Raw genomic sequence first — 21,575 nt, 5'->3', positions numbered from 1 at the left:
AGCCAGGGCCTCACACCCTTTGCACAGCATCGCACCCTGAAGCATTTGTGAAAAGCAGTGCAATGGACCCAAACTTCCATGTATGTCCTACTTTGAGTTTGGTTGGGCAAATAAAAAGTGACTTACTTCAGAGACAAACACTTCACCAGGATCCTCTGACCAAAGTGCTCCTTGGGAACTTCTGGGATGCTGCAGCGTTCTACTGCCTCATCCTGAAAAGATAAAGGGAAGCACATCATCTATACAACCATGTGCTTAGCATTAGGAAAACAGTATCAGAGCTTGCTAGAACAAAGGTGAGTCCAAACAGAGTGTCGTAGGGCAGGGAAGAGACTGGACAGTTCTGAGATCTCTGGAGGAGGAGGAAAGGAGGGGTGCCAGGCAAAGTAATGATCCCTCCCACTCCTCTTTCTTGACAAAACCACTTAAAAAAGAATGACAAGACTGTGGTGGTTCTTCCTCCAACGTTTACCACTCAGCAAAGTCTGTGGCCGTCAAAGCATCCTCTGCACAACCTGGTATCTGCCCCCAAGAGGCAAATGGGCACCTTCTAATCCTCATCAGCCCACATCCAAACATACCAGCCATCTCCTGGATGCTACAGGATCATGCAAAAGCTACTGGAATCTCAGGGCCTGCGCTCACCTCATCTGGGGCTGGGTAAAGGGCCAGGATTTCACCGTGCCGGTTCTTCTTGCGCAGCTCCTCATTCGTGCGGTCAGTCTCTTCGATGGCAGTGCGCACTAAGAGAGAGCGCAACAAGAAGTCGGCTGCGGAGTTCTTCAAGTCAAAGATGCTGGAGGCCCAGCTGCCACGGGGTGTATCATCGAGGGAGGTGGAGCAGCGTTTCAGGTCATCCTGGAAGGGACAAGGAATACCTGATGTTATGGTAAAAGGCCTTGTTGTCTACGGCATTGCCTTGTCGAGAGCCACATTGTCTTCCTACTGACAACAGCAAACTTCACGGAGCATCTAGCAAATGCACAGCAGCCCAGAGCATTTCGCCAGGCTCAGCATACCATATTTTCCCGTGTATAAGACACCCCGTGTATAAGACGCCCCCCCCCTCATTTTGGGGGGCTCAAAATTAAGAAAATGGGGGGAAATTACCGAGAGTTGTTGAGCTTTTTTTGGGGGGGGGATGCACCGCAGAAGCATCCAATCATATTTCTGCTCGCCGCCAGCAGCCGCCAATCGCCCGCCCAATTGCCGCAGCAGCACCCGATCAACAGCAGCTATTGTCGCAGCCACCAATCACCCACACTAATCCCAGTGACAATCTACTGCTCACAGCAGGAAACAATACACCGCCCTGCCCCTGCACTACCTGTGTATAAGACGACCCCAATTTTTAACCATTATTTTAACGTAAAAATCCCACGTCTTATACACGGAAATGTACAGTATTTGCATGCAGACCCCAGTGATGTGTTGTTGCACGCAGATATCCCAGACAAGCTAGCATGGTTTCTGTCTTCCAGCATTAGGCCAGACTGCAGCTTATACACAGTGAGGCAAAAGTCAGCATGGTCTAATTTTCTACCGCAATTTATTTGTGGAGGTTGGCGGGTTAGGAAAGATCACCTCTGTATATTCTCTGCCTTTTATCAGCTTGCATACGTAAACTTTGCCTTGCTAATTTGGCCTTCAAGTTTCAGAATATGCCAACATATGTACAGTATTGTTTATGTATTTCCACCCTCTTTTTGCGCACCTGTGAGAACTAGAAATTTGGGACAGTATTCGACTTACTCGTCCCATCAGCGCAAGGATCACCACTAGCACAACAAGGAGTCCTCTTCTCCCCCTGCATTACACCATCGCCAAATCTGCTCTAGAGATATGGAGAAACTCCTAGAACAGATTTAGCAAGGAGCATGTGTCCATATGGAATCCACTTGCAGCAGACTTAACTTAAACTTACAATAACTTACAGTAAGACTAAACCTTAACACTAAGCATACTATGTACAGAACACCACACCAGAAGGAAAAGAGGTAGAAAGAGAGAATGAAACCCAGGCTCCTTCTGGCCTATTATTATAGTCAGCATGACCTTCACAGAAGAGATAACAAAACAAGTTTAAGCTGGAACTCAGCTTCTCTGAAAGAATAACCCAAACATCATGAACTTTCTGCTTGCTTCTTTCACACAGAGAAGCTTCCAGAACCCTCTTGAATTAAGTAGAATAGGAAAGACCTCTACACATCTGATCAATACTTTCTGCAGTAAGAAATGCAAAGTGACTCTCAGCAAAGGAAGGATGGATACAAAAACTTGTGGAATATGCAGAAATGGTGAAACTTACCATAAGAATAAGAAATCAAACTTGTTACAAAAGAATAGAAATGGTGTATTGAATATTTACAGATAAATTGTAACCAGATAAGAACATTGGCAGGATTATTGTAATAACCCCCAGTTTTATAAGAGTACATATTTAAAGTAGATGAATAAATGAGCAAATTAAGCTAATTTGGAACTGCAAAAAGAGGGGGAAGGAAGTCAAACTTTGAAATGTTAAAACGATTGTAAAATTAGTGAAATGTATACACCTGAAAAGCATAAATAAAATTTTAAAAAAGAAAAGAAATGCAAACTAACTCCACCCCCTCCCCCAAAAAAGATGGTCTTTCATATTAAATTGTGACTCTTTGCTCATGGATCCCATAGAGGACACAGAAGAGCTGCTCCAACATGCTAGATTTTACAAATCTGACTTGACTTACCGAATCCCCCTGACTGCTCCGCTCTTCAGCTACTTCATCAAGTTCAAAGACTTGCCTAGGCAGCCCCTTCTGCCTCTCCCTTTGCCTCTCGGCCGTAATAGCATTGTACATGGTGCTCAGCCTTTGGTACCTGAACCAGGGTAGAAGAAACTGTGATGGTAATGCCTGCTGGGAACCTTTGCGACTTAAAATGCAGAGACTTTAAAAGACAATCACATCAACCTCAACAAAGGTGCCATTCACCTTGCTATGACTATTTCAGGTATGCAAAAAGGATAATTTAATCTCAGAGGTCCCCAAAAATGGGGTGGCTTCTTTCCTTTATACAATGTGCCCAATGTGTTTCAGCCAAAAATGCCTCTGCTAAGGGATTCTCTAAAAAGATCATACAATATTCATTAAACAATTGTCCAGTCACAAAATAAAAATGGTTAAAAAAACTGAGAATTATTATATTAAAAATTCTAGCAAGTCAGATATACGATGAAAAACTTATGTTAAACTGGAAGCAGCCATAACGCCCACACAAAATTAAAAAGAAAAACCTAATACAAAAGACCAACTTTATTTCTTACCAAACCTAGCTCAAAGGTTTGAGCTGATAGGGCAAAAAAGCTTGTAGGAGGACCATCTCAACCTGTGCATTTAAATACTTTATGCCAAACACAGGTGTCTTAACTTCACTAACAAGGAGAGATTCATTTCTCTTTTTTGTATGCAAACTTTGGCTGCTTCCTGATTTTTTGTATGAATACTTCTGGGCAACACAGTTTATTGTAGGGTGTCTCATTGGGGTTCCTCCATTGCCATAAAGCTAGGGGAACTTTCCAGCACAATTTGGTTGAGTGAGTGGGGGAGGGGAAGACAGAATGGCAGCACCAGAAAGGCAGGAAGAAGGAAAACCAAAAATTGGAAGGGAGGGAAATTGTGATATTATCAAGATGGCCTGTATGTCCTTTGTGGAACAGTCTAAATGAAAAAGCAAGCCGTTTTGGAACTGCTGCCCTAAAATGCTTTGAGAACTTTCTGAAAAATTATATGTGGATATTTTATAGCCGGAGGCTACCATTTGCGCAGAATGCTGCAGCACAATTGCTGACAGAAGTGAGGACTTGTCAGCATATAACTCAGAGCTCTGCACTGGTTGCCAATCAGCTACCAGGTCAGGTTCAAGGTGTTGCTCTTAGGCTAAAAGGTAAAGGTAAAGGGACCCCTGACCATTAGGTCCAGTCGTGGCTGACTCTGAGGTTGCGGCGCTCATCTCGCTTTATTGGCCGAGGGAGCTGGCGTACAGCTTCCGGCCGCTTCTGGCGAACCAGAGCAGCGCACGGAAATGCTGTTTACCTTCCCACCGGAGTGGTACCTATTTATCTACTTGCACTTTGACGTGCTTTCGAACAGCTAAGTTGGCAGGAGCAGGGACTGAGCAATGGGAGCTCTCCCTGTTGCGGGGATTCGAACCGCTGACCTTCTGATCGGCAAGTCCTAGGCTTTGTGGTTTAACCCACAGTGCCCTTGCTCTTAGGCTACCAAGTCCTTAATAACTTGGGACCAGTTTACCTATAAGATAACCTTACCCCTATGTACCCTTTGACTGCTTTGACCAGTGGAACTGGCACTGCGACATGTGCCACCTGTTCTGCATTTGTTAGAATTTGATCATTTAGTGTCGCAGCACCTACACTTTGGAAACTCCCTGCCTGTTGATATCAAGCAGGCACCTTCACCAAATTCTTTTCGACACCTTCTAAAAACATTCTTGTTTAGACAATCCTACCCAGATGCTTAGAAAGGTTTGTGTGAATTTTAATCTGCTTTAGTATTTAATATTTAGTTTTAGTATTTTAGTATCTACTCACTGGATTTACCTGGTTAGGAAGGCAAGTCATCAATCACAGGCTGCAAGGCAGGGCACTGAAATGCTTGTTATGCAAGAACCAAAAGGCACTATTAATTAACAGTGAACTCTATTTGAAAGGCTCCCAAAAACTGAGATTACAATCCACAACATATACTATGGCTCATCTGAATGAAACAACTTTTCCACCACTACAGAATGACTGCTGAAGCAGTAATTATGCAGCAATTGAAAAGACTTGGGCAACTAGGGCTCTGGCTATCAAATGGTCAATTATAAGCAGATACAATTATTACAGTGCAAGGATTCACTCCAATGCAATCTTAAGGAAGTTCCATAGAAAGTTAGGACTTTCCCTCCAACTTCTCTAGCCCTTTCATTGACACTTCAGAGGGCTGGAGGATGGGTGAATAACAGCTTGTGGGAAGGTGAAAGTCAAGGCTAGTCCAGCTGGAAGTAAGAGAAGTCTAATAGATTCCTTTAGTTAGAAGAATGTTTGTTTAAAATCTTTTTTCAGTTTGAAACGTAGCACTCCCCTACCAGAGGTTCTTTCTGTTAGGTCCATATTTAATCCACATCCAAAAAGATTAAGCACTGTCAGCAAATTTCACCACCCCCACAATAACAAAGAATCCGTCTTTGCTATCCTTTCTCAAATAAGAGGTGCAACCTACTTTCTTTGGACCATGACCCAGTCTTCTGTGTAGACTTGTACAGCGTCTCGTACACGAGCATCCTGCTTCCTGGAGAAGAATGAAAGAGGAAGAAAAGCAGGCTAGTAAAAATGTCGACAGGTTAGTAACATCCAAAGACTTATCTGCAAGGAGAGATAAGTATCAAATTTCTCTCCACATGTTTTGCTTCCACACCTTTATTAAACAACAGATAATACCTCCCGGATATTCTTTTTTCTCACATAGAAACAAATTTAAAATGTGGCCCTTGAAAACTACTAGCCTTAGTGCTTGGTAAACACTACAATAAGAGCCTCCTTGTGCTTTGAGCCTACAGGTGTTCCTGCGTTTTAGTAGCAGTCAAGAGTGGGTTTTCCCCCCTTGGATTTGAAAAGCTGGTCATTCCTTCCTATGAGCATGGTGAACTGGGTAGTTTTTGTGACGATTTCTGCATCTTAGTGCCATGATGAATAGTGCACTGAGGTCTAGTTTCCCTATTAATATGTTATTTCTCCGTGGGATTACCAAAAAGGCAGAATTGTGAAAACCCATCAGAATTTTTTTCCACACCTCTTAGGGGAAAGACCTGTAAGCAGAACCCACCCGGGGTTTATCTTGTAAAATCCCAGATGACTTTCAAGAATGACCTACACCATGAAAGATATGATACTGAAACTATTTGATGTGTTTTAAATTGTGTTTTTGTTTTGTTTTGTTTTGTTTTGTGAGTTTAAATGGTGTTGTGTAGTGTTTTTGTGTTGTATTGTATTGTTTTTATTTTTTGTAGTGTTTAAATTGTTAATAAATATTATTTAAACAAAAAACAAAAAACAAGAATGACATACACCTCTTCACACTTAAGTCTCCTTTGGGAATTAAATGGATGCCTTCCCAAAAGCTTTGTGCAGATGTCAAAAGTCAGTTATATTGCCATTTAAATCAGTCTTCCAAAGCAGCATTCAGCCACGCTGAAATTGTTAATGTGAAAATTAAAAAATAGTCTTTGCCTACCACATTTTCACTGGTCAATACTGCAGAACTAGCAAGTTCTAATGCAGAGAACTGCCAGCAAATTGCCAAGTACTTTTTCCTTGGCAACTCTTACATATGACTGTCCTGAGGTGAAGGGGGCTCTGCAGTGAAAGGCTGCAGAAGTAAATGGAAGCAGAGGTGCTTATCACAAGTATCAGAATAACCACAATCCACAATTAATAATCCCACCACTTACTCATCTTCAGGGATGCCAGGTTCCAGTGTTCGACAGTCCCGCGTTTGGTGGATCACCTCCAGGTCATCCGTGGGAAACTCAACCAGATCACGAAGTGGACCGGGCTCAGCATCTGGCACGTGGCTGTCAAGGTACTCCTCAAAGTCTATGGGCTCCACCACTTCTGTCAGAGGCACCTTAGAGAAGAAGGTCAAGGAGTGGGGTAAGGAAGAGGAACCTACAAATCAGAAAGTCTTTAGCGCTCAATCAGAACAAATGGCCATTTGGGGTTTCTCCAGATTGATGTTTGCTCTGATTTAGAGCCAAACAGAGTTTTTTCCCTATCCAAGAGATATGCCTCCTCCTCTTTTTGGCTACAGGCCTGACTGGGCATGAAATTAAGTACAAATAAGCAGCTACAGCAATATTTTTTTTTAAAAAAACAAACACACACAATTGTATAAGTTGTGTCTTTGCTTTCAATTTGTATTGTGTTGTTTTATGCACTGTGACTTGCTTTTTATTGATTACAGTTCAGAATAGTGTTTCCCAAAGTGGGTAGATCACCATTTGCTTTGATTGTTCACTAAACAGCAGTTTTTTCCCCGAAAGCAAGAGTCAAGCAGAAAACTACTCCAGGTCCCTTCTTTCTAGGCACGGGACAAGCAGGAGTGTGGACAAGCTTTCAATTGCTGAAGTTGTCTGTTGTGCCTGAATCACTCCTAGCTATAGCACATCGTAACAAGGATGATAAGGATTTGTCCCAAGGCCTGAGTCTGGTATTCTCCATTTTATAGACTGGGAAATGGATGAACACCTCCCCATGAATCCATGATTCCAACATGTTTCAGGTAAATGCCCACTATTACCACCAAGTTAGACTATGAGAGCTAAGAAAAAAGTGTGTGAATTTCCCACCTCTTCCCCTCAGTCCAACAGAGGAGTCAGAGAAATACAGAGGTTTGGGGGCATTTCTTGGTCCTTCACAGAAGCTTCTGACAGAGGCACCTCCCTTCATCCTGAAGGACAACAACAGGCCTGAGGGAGTTGCAGTCCTTCCAAGATGAGAATGCAGAAACCAAGGTGAGGAAGACTGCAGGAGCTCATCTTTAAGACTAGTAAATGTACTCCAGTTCCCACCACAATGCCCAACTAACCAGCACAAAAGTCATCTGAGCCGCCACAACACATAGCTCTGCTCTTAAATTATTACAATTACAACATAGTCTAAATGACTTTGTTGAGCACTATTGTTCAGAGAGGAGCAAGAAGAAACAGGTGCTGTGGGGAGGAGAAGAAAGACCCCTTCGTTTCCTCAAGGCACAATTAACACTGCATGTCACAGGCCACTTGGAAACTGTCCAAATGCAAGCATTTGTTCTTATGACAAATGGCAAAAGCTAAATTTTCTCTCCCTCCCATCTCCACCAACTGTCTTGCTGTTGCTGAGCAAGGGAGAGAGCCTACTGAGAGGCTAGGCGCTCTTCTGACAGCTTCTCAGTGAAAACCAGGGAGGAATCCCCTGAAAAAGTAACGAGGCTAAATGACAGAGAGACCTGCAAGAAGGGAAGAATGGGGAGAAGACGCAAGCACAGAGGTCTGGGAGACTAAAACTGTTTTCAAAGACACCCAGCCAAACCCCACGCAAAAGTTTCCAATTTCAAACTCCTTCACACCTGGGAAATTGAAATCCACCTTGTCCTCACCTAATAGCTGCTTTAGGAAACACTACATAAGGGAAGCCCAGGAGTTTTTAGAAGGCTACAGATGTTTGTTTGTTTGTTTGTTTGTTTGTTTCAAAGCTGAAACTCCAGAAAATACAGCATAGTCTCTGCAGCTGTTCTGGTCCTTATGCCACCAAGCAAGAACAAATAAAATGCAGCCAATATCAGAGATTGGGACTCTACTATTTGGATTGGGACTAGAGGTGGACTGGAGGAATAAGGCAACTAATTCATATGTAACCATGTTCCCCAATATGCTTCTTGCAGAAATGAAAAGAGATATTAGTGGTTCTTATGCTTCTTCCAATTTTCCATCTCCAAAGAGGCCTCAGGTAGGTCCATAGTGACAGTAAGCCAAAAGGAAATCCTGTCTCCCATGAGCAAATAGTGGAAGTCAGCAACCCACTGGCAAAGGGTAGCAGTTGGCTAAGAAAGGGAAAGATTTAGGACAGAAACGCAGCGCATAGTCAAACTATGGAACTCACTCCCTGAGAAGGCAGAAGTGGCCACCAACTTGCATGTCTTAAAAAAATTAGAGAAGTTAATTAGGAATATTTAAATATCCATATCATTTAATTCAGTTGTTGTTTTTCTAAAAAAAAAACCCAATTCTAAATAAGAGTACTTCCTAAAGCAAGAGCAAAATGGTTGTCCCTGATATATGTTGGATTACTAGCAATTTCTAAAATGACCTGGAAATGGGCAGTTTCCAAATTATGGTTGTCTGATACTGCCTATTTTCTTTGGGTGAACAGATTTTCTTCCCTGTCTTATTAGCCAGAAGCTGTGGTGTTTTCTGCCAGATCTCTACCCCCCACCAAGACATACTACTGAATAACTCACCGACTGTGGGGGGCCACCCCGCTTCTTGGAAAGCTGAGGGGAGTTGCCATATTCTCGGGACACCTGCTTCCTTACTTCAGCTGCCACCGTCCTGTAGGGGAGGAAGAAAACAATAAAACATCCACTTTTCTGGGTCTCAAAATGCTATCCTGAGAGGTATGCCCCACTGTGTCCCTGGAGAGAGTCTGGCAAAAACGGGAGCAGAATTTCTGCCCACCCACATTAGACTTCTCTAAGAAAGCAGTCACTCCAAAAGCTGTCGAGCACGAGCAGCTTTTACCATTATTGTCTGAAAACCAACTATTCAGGTGCAATTACTATACAGAAGAGTCTAACACAAATATAATGTAATAATAATCAACCTCAGCAACTCATAAAGCACAATCCCTGCAGCAAGAAAATTAGTGTCATTTCACCAGCTCCTTCCAGGTCTTCTCTGCCACTGGCAGGAATCTTTACCACCACAAATACAGTACAAAACATAACAACTTACTGAACTATCAGGCAGAGGCCAGAAAGGCGGGGAGCAGGGGAAGGCTTGGTTTTGAAAAACCAAAAGCATTTAATCTGAAAGGGGAGAGGGAGCTGTGTTGTACAGTGGTACCTCCGGTTATGAGCTTAATTCGTTCCGGAGGTCCGTTCTTAAGCCGAAACCATTCATAACCCAAGGTGCACGTTCGCTAATGGTGCCCTCCGCTGCTGCCAACATGCAACTTCCACTCACATCCTGGGGCAAGGTTCACGACCGGGAGCATCTACTAGCAGAGCTCATAACCCAAAGCGTTTGCAAGAAGGACAGTACGTAACATAAGGTTCCATGGTATCTTGCAATGTAAGAAATTCTTAAGATAGCCATCAGGCAGAAAACATTACTCGTAAGGAATACTAAAAGAAAATGGGGAGCAAGTTTTATGAGCATGAACCAAGAATTCTTGAAAGTCCTGTTTGATCCACGGCCAAACCATTGGTTATGTTAATCACATGGTTTGCCCTTAAGTGCACAATGTTTATTTCACAAATAGAAAGTGCAGAGACCTGATCAGGATGGCGACGATGGTGTGGAGATAGGACATTTCCTCCCACTGCAACCCGACTATTAGTGTGGGAGGGGGAAGCTCCCACCGAAACTATATTTTTCCCATATTGCTGAGGAAGACCCACTGATTTATTGTGTTTAATCTTACAAATCACTTTGTGTATCCATGAACAGAAAAGCAGGGTAAAAATAGTAATCAGGATGATCCAGCATCTCCAAGGCTTCATCAAGCAAACTCCTCTTGGACAAAGGTTTTATGCACACTCAGTCTCGAAAAAAAAAGCCCTATTAAAATCAGTACATAAGATTGTGCAGGCCTGCATAGAGACCACAAAGAAGCTACAGCTCTCCACACTCAACAATCAGCACCCGCTGGCCACCAAATTACACGCTGTCAGATACCTGTTAGGTATCTAAATCCAGCTGCAAATTCTATATACTTTTATTTCTTATGTTCCAAAATGGAACTCAGGGTTGTAATGATTTATTTAATACAGCGGATGTGACTAGCCAAGCTATAGAACTTCCTGAGACAGATTCAATTTGGCTTTGACACAGCCCAGTAAAAAATCAGTGCTGGACCCTGTAGAAATCCACTGGAAACTACTTAAAGGGAACACTTTCAGTACCCTCTGGCTTCAGGCACAACACTAAAGGCAATAGATAACTGGGAGGCATCATGATGTGCCAGGCACAAACGGGCAGTACAAGCAAAATGGAAAAAGACAAGGGGACTCCTTTTCTCTGCCTTTCAAAGTAGTTCTACAATTATGAAACTGTCATGCAAGATTGGTGGACGTTGTTCTTCCATGAGTTCAGAAAGCCAGCTGTAAGGCAAGAGACAGAGAACTCTTAGAGTCCAAGTGCCTTGTTACTGGAGGGTTTCAGAAAGAAACTCACATCCCGGAGACTACCTCTGCAAGGATCAGCTCAGCTCACTAAAATACTCGGAAAGTGGGCAAATGCTGCACCTTTGGAAAAGCACCCAGTCTGCTAGCTTTACTGCATGTTCAAATTGCAGCTCATCATTCAACCACTTGAACTACTTTGGGAGGTTCTCTGATCTGACCTCTGTGTCCTCCGACCCATCCCCACCCTCTTAAAGGAGATTGGCTCATCACAGAGGCTGAATCAGCGTGTGGAAGTACAGTCATACCTTGGTTCTTGAACGCCTTGGTACTCATATGTTTTGGCTCCCAAACACCAAAAACCTGGAAGTGTTCCGGTTTGCGAACGTTTTTTGGAAGCTGAATGTCTGGTGCAGTGTCCGTTTGACTGCAGGAAGCCTTGGTTTTCAAACAGTTTCGGGAGTCGAACAGACTCCCGGAATGGATTAGGCTCAAGAACCAAGGTACAACTGTACAAAGAAACCTATTCAGCATCTACTGTATTGTGAAGCCACAATACAGTAGCTCCCATACCACTTGTGTAACATAGGATAGAGCCACAGGTGCACCATTAAGGGTTTGACAGAGCTGTTCCACCAGGCCTTTGGCCTGACCCCCCTCCTCTGGCAATCTGCACAGAATTTTGCTTATTGGTTGCCATCAATTTGATTTTAATTAATTTTTATAATGAAATGTTTTTAGAATCGTTGGATTATTTTGATTGTTGTTAGTCGCCCTGAGCCCAGCTTCAGCTGGGGAGGGCGGGATATAAAAATTTATTATTATTATTATTATTATTATTATTATTATTATTTATTATTATCATCATCATCATAATCTAGCAGCAGCTCTGTGTAAGAGGGAGGGAAAGAGAAGAGTACCTACCATCATTCCTGTCTTCTTTATTATTTTAGTTTTTTCTGGGGGCTCCTGCATAGCCCCATCTTATGTTGCACATGGCGTGGGAGCCCAGAAACCATGCCCAATAACATTTTAGGCCCTGGTTCTCACATTACCTCAGTGGTACAGGATGAAGCCACAATACAGTAGCTCCCATACCACTTGTGTAACATAGGATAGAGCCACAGGTGCACCATTAAGGGTTTGATAGGAGGCTGGAGCAATCTCAACCTAAGACTTTAAATTGTTCACTCTGCTGCATAAAATTGTGGGCACCCAGCGCCACACCAACAAGCCATGCCTCTTAACCAATTGAAGTCTGAAAACAAAGCAAATCTGGGCACTATTTTAAGGCAGGGTGTGCTTTCCTTTATCAAGACAAATTTCTCAGGGTAGAATTTACACAGACTGAGGGCATATACAGGAGACAGACATGATTGCCTAATTTTTTTTTAATTAAGCCATGACATTTGTTGGATCCTTAACACAACAAAGTTTATCTCTCCTTTAATGGCCGAATAATAATCCAGCCCCATGTTCTGCCCCAGTTCCAAGTGGTTCCAATTATTCTTACATGGCATAATACAAATTAAGAGGCAGACAAGCTAGTAATCGTGAGCAAATCATGGGCTTTCTGTGCCATCTGTGAAGGCCTGGACTGGGAGAAAAGCTAGTGACCACATATAATCTCAGCAGCTTGCTATGGCTATTTTTTTTTAAAGAAATATTCCCTATGGTAAAGCTGTACAAGATGAAAATCCCGTGCATGGTCTGCATCTTCTCTCTCTCCCCTCCCCATTCAAAGGGCTTCCAGGGGTGGGACAGATTGCTCTTGCCAGGGGTCTGAATCAATTGCTTACAGAGGGCTCCCATCCTCCTCCCTCAACCACTGCATCCATTTTTGGCCTTTTTGCCCAATGCCCCTTCCTTCTCTTCCTCTAGACTCCCCACCCAGGTAAAATTAAGACAATGGCTACAATCTCAAAAGACTTGAGTTCCAGCTTCTGAAATCCACACTTCAGATCCATGGCTTTCCGGATACTTTTTTTTTTTTTAAATGCATCACACAAAATGCCTGCATGACAGTCTTAAGACCATCTGAGCATTAGGAAGGGGTGGGATATACATTTGACAACAATTGGAGTAGGATGGATTCTCAGTGAGTGAAATAATGGAACAGAGACAATAAAGACTGTGCAAATTCAAACAAAACAAGGACATCTGAAGAGCTTAACCGGTTTATTGTGGGATCTGTGTTTGTAAACAGAGTGAGAAAGGGCAGAGAATACATCCCATTACATATTCTAGCAAGGCACGCCTTTGGAAACTTGTTCTTAGATCAACAGCAGGAACTGCTTCTCCTCTCCACCACACTCACCATCCCCAGTTAGCATATATTTGCCTCCAAGCAGGCTACTTAAAAAACAGACAGATGTACCACTAAATCCCCTAACAAGATCAAAGGGCATTTGGAGAAGAAGGGAGAGGAAGCAGGAGGTTGTAAATAAACTGTAATTAAGCGAGAACTTTGCAGCCTGGAAGGAAACAGGCAGGGCCTTAGGTTCTTGGGGACTGGTCCAGGAAACTACCTCACCCTTTCCTTTAGATAAGGAAGTTGTTTTATCAGAGAATCCATGAAGAACAATGCACACAGTTTCCGAGCAGAACAAAAACACCGCAAAGTCACATCACAGACTGGGAATGGTCCGAAAGGCAACCAAATATACCGTAACTGCCTGCTTCATGGAAAGACCCGCACAGTTCCACATCAAACCAGATCACACTGAGTGCCTGAAGTAATAGCATCTCTGAATAATATCCACTGTTTTTTATCCCGCATATACTCCAAAGAGCTTGGAGTGGCACTTTAGCTTTGCAACAAACCTATGAGGCAGTTTAGCAATTGGGCACGCAAGTTCTCAGAGTGCTGTAAAATCTGAAGACGGAACAATTGTTCTAAGTTTTATGAGTGTGCAGGCAACTCTGATGGTGCTAGGAGGGCTGTCCCTTTAACAGACCAAAGGCCTAGGGATTTGGGCAGCCAAAGCAACCCAGGGTTCATGAGTGAAGACGGAAGGTCACTATGCACATGAAGATTTCATTAGAGACCTTTTCCCAAGACCTCCCTGGCCCCCAAAGACATGTTTCTAACATTCACAACAACTACAGCTCAAAACAAGCTCAAAGCAGAGACTAAGTAAACCCTCCAGTGGCAGCAGGTTCTCTCTCTTCACTGCTTGGCACAGCCCTTGAGCAGATTTCCCCCAATAATCCTCTCGCATTACCTGATCAGGAAGTTACAGCCAATTGGCACAATTTCCCCTAGAATCCTGAATTTATAGTTTCCAGTTGCAGGGCTGAGGATTCTTTTTTATTTTCCTTTTTCCTGTTCATAACTTAATATGCGTTCAAAACAAAACAAGAATTCTGGCCTACAGGTCCCAGAGATTAACTCTCCAATGCTAAAGTGAAGGCATTACTACTACATGTTACAGACATATATAACAAAACTCCGACAGCTGCTTCTATTAGGCGAAAGCACTATCAGGTTGGGGTGATGTGGAGCACAGAAACATCCGTCGTTTCCCCCCATTCCCCCCGCAAGGTTCAAGATGAATGTTTACCATCAAAAGCAACCATCTAGAATCTCATGGAAGCAGGGCTCAGGGCCAAACTAGATGAGATTTTTCAATTTAATGAGAATGGATTTTTAAAAATGCATGTTGCATCAGCAAAGAGAGTGGAACAAACAATGAGAAGAAATTTAACATCATCCTTCCCTGCCACAGTCCTGAGGAAAAGCCTTATTCTGAAGTTAATGTTTTCTTCCATTGTGAAACCCCCCAGTGGCACCTTCAGCAATCTCTTCAGGAACACATGGAGGAAATGTTTACATTCCTCCTATGCACCTGCTGTAATCCTGATAACTATATCTCACACACAGAGACGCACCAAAGCTGATACTATTTGCATTAAATAAAAAAAAAGCCTGCACTTAAAACACACAGAGTCATTTAACATCATATAATGTCTAGTTTGACCCCCAGGGAGAGTAACTGCAGCAGAAAAAATCAGCAAGCAGGGAAAGGGTTAAGCACCACCCACTCACCATCACTTTTCCACTCTAAATACCCCTTTTCCAATACTGGGTTTTTTTCCCTAACTGCAGTTTCTGGCTGGGTTACCCATGCTTCTAAGTAATGTGTAGCTCTACCCTGAATCAGTTCCTGCTGATTTGACTGCGATGCTCCCCAGCCCAAATGGCCTAGAAGAAAAGATTAGAGGCCATAGGGGTCAAGGTCTCTTCAGTCCCCCCCCATAAAATATTTGAGGGGGGTGGGCTCCCACAAAGTTAATGGGCATTGCCATTCAAATGGCATGCAAGTGCTGCATCTTGTGACTGATTATGTGGGGTGGGGCTTACCTGGGTCCCTCCAATATTTTATTCAAGTTTGTTCCCCTGCTGGGGCAGCAGCCTAACAGTTTGGGGGCTTGTTTTTGTTTTCTGAGGTGGGAGACTAACCATAGCCACAAGCCATAAATTATTCCTTGCTTGTGCTGTAGCCTGCCAAGCTGAATAAAGCAAAACATTTTCCAAAGTGACACCTCCGCCATGCCTTTGTGTGCTCTAGAGCACTGAGCCAAACAGACTGATGCCTCGTTCATTTCTTCTGCACACACTGGCCTCCCAGAGGGAAAGGGTACCATGCTCACTGTAAGTAACATTATCAAGAAGAACATTATCTGAAGGTTCTATAGGACATTTTTTAATTTTTTTATGTATTATCAAGAACGGGGGGGGGGGGGAGGGGAATATAGACTCCTCAGCCTTCTCCTTGAAACTATTATTGAGAAACTCCACCCACCCTCAGGAAAGGACTATATAAGGATATAGATGATGTAGCTAAAGGACAGGAAAGAAGCAAGCCAAAAGAACCTCTGGTTTTCAAAGTCTTGGTTTCCAAGTCCATTCCACACAAGAAGATATTTCAAAGTTCTCTCAACTTTGTCATACTTGAACATCATTCCTGAAAGCCAGGTTGCAGGGGCAGTTGAAGTTTCAACCAATTTCCACTGGATTCAAGTCTACCATTCTCAGATTCATATGTAACAATAGCCACTCACAAATTCAGGTTTCAAACTAATGAGAGTCCCGCTATAGCAACAAGGACTTGCTCTAGCTCAGCAGGGCTTTCCCCTGCTCCTTGCACCATTCGCCTCTGAAATTAGTCATGGTGGGGTCTGGAGAATCCCCAGAAACAGCATGAAGGGGAAGGGGGGTGTTGTTCCATCTGGCAAGCTAAAAAAGGTTTGCACTGACATTACAATTGCCATAACACTAGGTTGAACTCCTCCCCATGTCCAGACTACCTACACTGATTTCATGGCTCAACAAATTCTCCAAGTTGCCCGGAACACAAGCAACCAACCTTCCAACAGGCTGTCCCACATCCCGACCTGGCCACTTTTCCTGCAGTGTTTCAGATACTGTCTCAAGGTGGTCGGGATGTAAAAAGCCCCAATGCTTGTGGAGGTCATCTCTCTGTCTTCCTCTCCTGCCCCTTTGTCATTGCTATGCTCAATTAATCTAACCTCAGTAACAACAATAGTACTGAACAAAGACCCAACTCTCTGAGAACCTCACAGGCCAACCAATGAGGAACCTCACAGGTTTGTTGCAAGGCTAACGTAACACGCCCACATTTTGGGAGAATGTGTAAGCTATTAACACAATGAATAATATTCAGAGACTGTTGTCTTGGGTGTAATCCTCAGATATTAAGAAGAAAGAATTCCAGGATTTCTAAGCAATACCTACTGCTGGTACTCTTGGGTTGAAGGTGAGTTCACATTTTTCTGTCTTTCTGAAATCATTCTCTGCTGTGATAAATGGCTCAGGGCGGACTGCCAGCCCTGAACACAAGAGCTTTATTGCTATATTTATGTAGCCGGAAAGGAAGGGAGTTTCTGTCATCAATGTTCACCTCATCCTATAAGCCTGTGTTTCTCAAACCTGTGTCCCCAGCTCTTGTTGGACTACAACTCCTATCATCCCTAGCTAGCAGGACCAATGGTCAGGGATGCTATAAGCTGATAGGGTCCCCAAGGAAACTCACCTCTCACTCCATTTGTTTTCCCTTTCTTTCTCTCTTGGCTCACCTACCTTCAACCACAGACTTAACTCCTGGACTTCCAAACTGCCTAACTTTAGTTCTTTAGCTTAAATCATTTCCTCACTTCCCTGGAGAGAAAGTGCCTACAGAAAACAAGGAAGAGGTCTGTAAAGGAAAAGAAATTCTCCTAAGGACAGAAGGCAGATTGCAATTCACTGAACAACTTCTGGTGAACCACCTACCATCTGGTGATTGCTAGGACACCAGCAAAAGTAAATGAAAATGCTGGACTAGCTGGCCTTGGTTTAATCAAGACAGTCCTTTTTAAGCAAACGTGAAATATCTGAAATCACAAAACTAGTTAATTAACTGTTATGAGATCCTAAGAGTACCCTCTTCCTTTGTGAATTTAGCATACATCATTGGACCACAGGACCCTAGTTTTTTAAATTAAGCAAATCAGAACATACAAGACTGAAGTCAGCCAGCCCTTAACACCAGCAACACTTGATCCTGTATATAATGCTATTAACTTGCTTCCAATCCTGCAATCTCAGCTCTTCCATGGACAGCAATAGCCACAAAACTAACAAAAACCAGGAGGTATACACTAGCAGAATCATCATTATTGAAGGAAAGCAAACCTGAAGTTCAATACTATGTGGAACAGGGCAAGAAGGCATTGTGCAAGTTAGTTAACCGTGTAAAGAATAATAATAATAATAATAAATTTTATTTATATCCCGCCCTCCCCAGCCGAAGCCGGGCTCAGGGCGGCTAACAACACTAAAACAATACAACATTATAAAAAAGAAGGCACATGATACAGCTCTGCTGTTCAAGCTGAATAGGTATGTCCCTGTAAACTGTCTGGACGGCTGAGTAGATAGGTGAATTGACAGATACATAAAATAAACTGCATCAGGTATTTGTGTGCCATAGACTTCCATGGCAGAAAATAGTACCGTGGAACCTCGGAAGTCGAACGTATTCTATTCCAGAAGGACATTCGACTTCCGAAACATTTGAATTCCGAGGGACGGCTTCGGATTGGTTGACAGCTAGGCTTTTTGCAGATTGGAAGCTGCGTCGGACATTCGGGTTCCAATGAACATTCAAAAACAGGAACACTTACTTCCAGGTTTTCGATGTTCGGGAGCCGAAACGTTCGGGAATGGAGCAGTTCGAGAACCGAGGTTCCACTGTACAGTCAAATACAACCTTATCTCCTCATCTATTCACAATTACCCTTGAACAGTGGCGTAGCGTGGGTTGTCAGCACCCGGGGCAAGGCAAGTAATTTGCGCCCCCTAACCCGTGGATTTGCGCCCCCTAACCCGTGGATTTGCGCCCCCTAACCCCCAGATGTTGCGCCCGGTGCGGCTGGCCCCCCCTGCACCCCCCACACTACGCCACTGCCCTTGAATACAAAATCTTGTAGTACCTCAAAAAGTTACAAATTTATTATGGCATAAACTTTCATAGACAAGTGTCTACACACCAGATGCATCCTAAACTGGCAGTATATTACACACACACAAACAAACACACACACACACACACACACACACACACTTGTATTAGGAAAAAAGAGATCTAAGTCTCCCTGTGGATAATAAAGGTGTACATTCCCCCATTTAAAGCAACCATTGAGGACCTGTTATTGCACCCATGTTCCTCTATAGGTCTATCACTGGCTTGATAAAGAAAGAGAAAACCAAGAGCAGCCACAGAACCACAGTACCAGAAATTATTCACCCTCAACTTCTGCCAGCACTGAAGTCACCCTGAGGCTCCCCACAGTGCCTTGTGCTTCACAAACAGGCAACCAGACGCATTTTAGTTATTTGTTGCCCGCTAGCATTTAAGGGAAGAAAGGGCGGAGTGGCAGGAAGAGAGAGAACATTTTGGTTTCAAAAACTGCTGCTCAAGTCTAAATGAGCTGCAACTGGAAGGGCTCACTCAAGAACCATTCAAGCAACAACAATAACCATTAGGCTGCATTCCAAAAACATTAGCTTGAACTTTCCAGTGAGCGGTCAAAAGGGAGCAAAGGCAGGAAGCAAATGGGGGGGGGGGGGAATACATGCAAGAAAAATCACAGCACATCTGCCAAGGCTCCTCCCATCAAAAGGAAGATACTGTTTCCTTCCTTTCCATAAAACACACTGCAAACAGCAGAGGGTGGATGGGACTGAGATTTAAGCATGCGCTGCTACTTATCCACTAAGGATCTGTTCCCACAAACATGTTTCCTCCCACGCTTGCAACATGAGAGCTTCCTGAGAAGTCTTAGGCTTATTCAGGCAGACACCCTCAAGAAAGAGATTAGCTTTGCTAATCTGAAAGCAAAATTCTCTCTCCTTGCTCTTCAGTGTTAAAGTCCAGCTTAATATGCATTTGGGCTTCTTCTTGGCAAGCCTCCAGCTCCAGACCTCTAGCCCTTATAATTACAGAAACCATTCTTCTTTCTCAGAATCCCCAGGCAAAGGTTCGTCCCCACAAAAACTGAGACCTATTGTCAGCCTGTGCACAGTCTATTTGTCCTCCACAGAGCTAGAAATGTGCTGCATTTCAGTATTTTCCAAAGACAGCTTCCGAATATCCAAGACTAAAAGTTCTGCCCTGATGTTAGACTTGCAAGATCCTGAAAATACCATATATGCCTGTCTTCCCTACTCTGGAGCCCTCCAGATGTTTTGGCAGAGCTGAAGGTAGTTGGACGCAAAAACATCTGCAGGGTGCCAGATTGGGAAAGGCTGGTCTGTAATGTGTAGCAATATAGCTGAATGCCGATCAGCTATCAAATTCATTCCCAAATAGACACACACAAGATTGTACTTCAAATCTTCCCACAAACAAAAGTGGCTCACATCCAACTAAAGCATCCTCACTTACTTTCTCTCTGTTTCTTTTTTCTTTATTTACTGTATGCTCTGTGAAGCTAAGTCAGTGCAGGTAAGTAACGCAATGAGTATACAAAGGTAAATGATGCTACACTTATAACCCAACATCTATAAGCAGAATACAGTATAGCAATAGTAACAAACATTCCATCCGCTTAAAAGTTCACCGGGATAGTTTGGGGGAGGGGTTATCACTGTTAAAATTATGAGACTTGAGAATCCGAACCATCAATTAGCATTAACACTCATTTATGAGCTGCCTTAAAGCCACTGGTTCATCTAGCACTATGTCCAGTACTCAAAAGGTTTCCAACAGGGGTATTTCCCACCCTTACCAGCAGATGCAAAGGAACGACCTGCTTGCAAACGAGGCTCTATGTCATTGTGCTAGGGCCCCTCACATTTTGATAGCTGAAGTACACTTTTTTCTGAATTATAATTGGAGGCACATTCCAAGTCTGCAGCTCAAAAAGTTTGTAAGAGTATACACTCTCATCTTTCTGCGTTTCCTAATAAGTCACTGATCTGAATGTGTTTTCAGAATAGAAGGACAAGGCCAGAACAGTGTATCATGCAGAGACACAGCAGACAGATTCTCCTAGTAGACTCATGGGAGCTTCTACTCATATAATCACAGACTCATAGAATTGTAGAGTTGGACGGAACCCTGAGGGTCATCTAGTCCAACTCCCTGCAATGCAGGAATATACAGATGGTCCATATGGACCCACAACATTGGCATTTTCAGCACCATGTTCTAACCAACTGAGCTACGAGTCATTCACTATGTTAGCAAAATGAGTGCTACAGCATGTGGGCACATTTGTAACCAAAAAAGGGAGGAGAACAGAGTGGGAAAAGGCTATCTATTGGGGGGGGGGGTTAGGGTCCACATGATCACCTACATCCCCACCCCCACTGCAAGCCACAAAAGGTCACAGAGGTTGAGGACTAGTGACTTGCTTAAGGATGCTTAGTAAGTTTGTAGCAATGGTAGGACTTCAAGCAGCTCTCTTAACCACAATCTTATACTAGCTCTCAAAACAGATAATAAAAATGACCATTACAATTAATTAAGCAACAGTATATTCTACTATCAACTATTTCACTGTTGAAAAATATCCTACAGGTTCATATCGTTAAACATCTACCTATTTCACAGATCCACACACTGAAGTATATGGACAACCTTGATTTTGAATAACACTTTATTTATTTATTTATTTATTTATACATTCATTCATTCATTCATTCATTCATTCATATTCAGGCTCCCAGTATAGTATGGACATACACATTTTTAGTAGTTTGCAGAAAAACTTTCCCTTCAAACAAATGTATGCATGTGCTTCGTTTGCTAAAAAGCTACTTGTTTCCAGCTTTTTAAAAACTTGAAGCTAATTATTAAAAGCTTACTCTTGCCTTGACTTGCTAAGAAGCTCCCATTTGTTTTTGTTTTTTAAAAAAACCCTTTTAAACTATGTATGTAGAGCAGAGATGGAGTGAAAGAGAATACCATGTCTTCATCCCCAGTTAACTCCAAGAAAAAGGAAAAATTAAGGTACATAGTGTACAATATATGCCATGCTATCAATCAGAATGAGTACAGCAGATTGACACTGAAGATCTATAATCTGATTCTGGTAGTCTCGCACTCTACCTCCCTGAAAGTTACCGTATGTCCGTCTGTCTCTCTC

General features: G+C 43.0%; 2 protein-coding genes across 5 annotated transcripts in view; one reads left to right on the top strand and one right to left on the bottom strand.

The window, feature by feature from the left end:
• DOCK6 (dedicator of cytokinesis 6) overlaps nucleotides 1-21,575 on the bottom strand; it is a 101,862-nt gene that overhangs the window by 78,072 nt on the left and 2,215 nt on the right. For all 4 annotated transcript variants that reach the window (XM_081844721.1, XM_081844718.1, XM_081844719.1 and 1 more), the window contains exons 2-7: nucleotides 9,036-9,126; nucleotides 6,490-6,665; nucleotides 5,262-5,330; nucleotides 2,730-2,859; nucleotides 646-858; nucleotides 127-212 (exon numbers count right to left, since the gene is read on the bottom strand). In XM_081844721.1, coding sequence (XP_081700847.1) covers nucleotides 127-212; nucleotides 646-858; nucleotides 2,730-2,859; nucleotides 5,262-5,330; nucleotides 6,490-6,665; nucleotides 9,036-9,126 — 765 coding nt within the window. The remainder of the gene's footprint in view (nucleotides 1-126; nucleotides 213-645; nucleotides 859-2,729; nucleotides 2,860-5,261; nucleotides 5,331-6,489; nucleotides 6,666-9,035; nucleotides 9,127-21,575) is intronic.
• The window catches only part of TSPAN16 (tetraspanin 16), a 33,871-nt gene continuing 28,930 nt past the window's right edge, over nucleotides 16,635-21,575 (top strand). The window contains exon 1 of the mRNA XM_081845590.1: nucleotides 16,635-16,699. The gene's annotated coding sequence lies outside the window, so the exon portion shown is untranslated. The remainder of the gene's footprint in view (nucleotides 16,700-21,575) is intronic.

Source organism: Podarcis erhardii (assembly GCF_964252035.2).
Source record: "Podarcis erhardii genome assembly, chromosome: 17".
NCBI lineage: Eukaryota > Metazoa > Chordata > Lepidosauria > Squamata > Lacertidae > Podarcis > Podarcis erhardii.
Note: the sequence above shows the minus strand (reverse complement) of the source record. Positions and strands in the feature narration are given on the sequence as shown.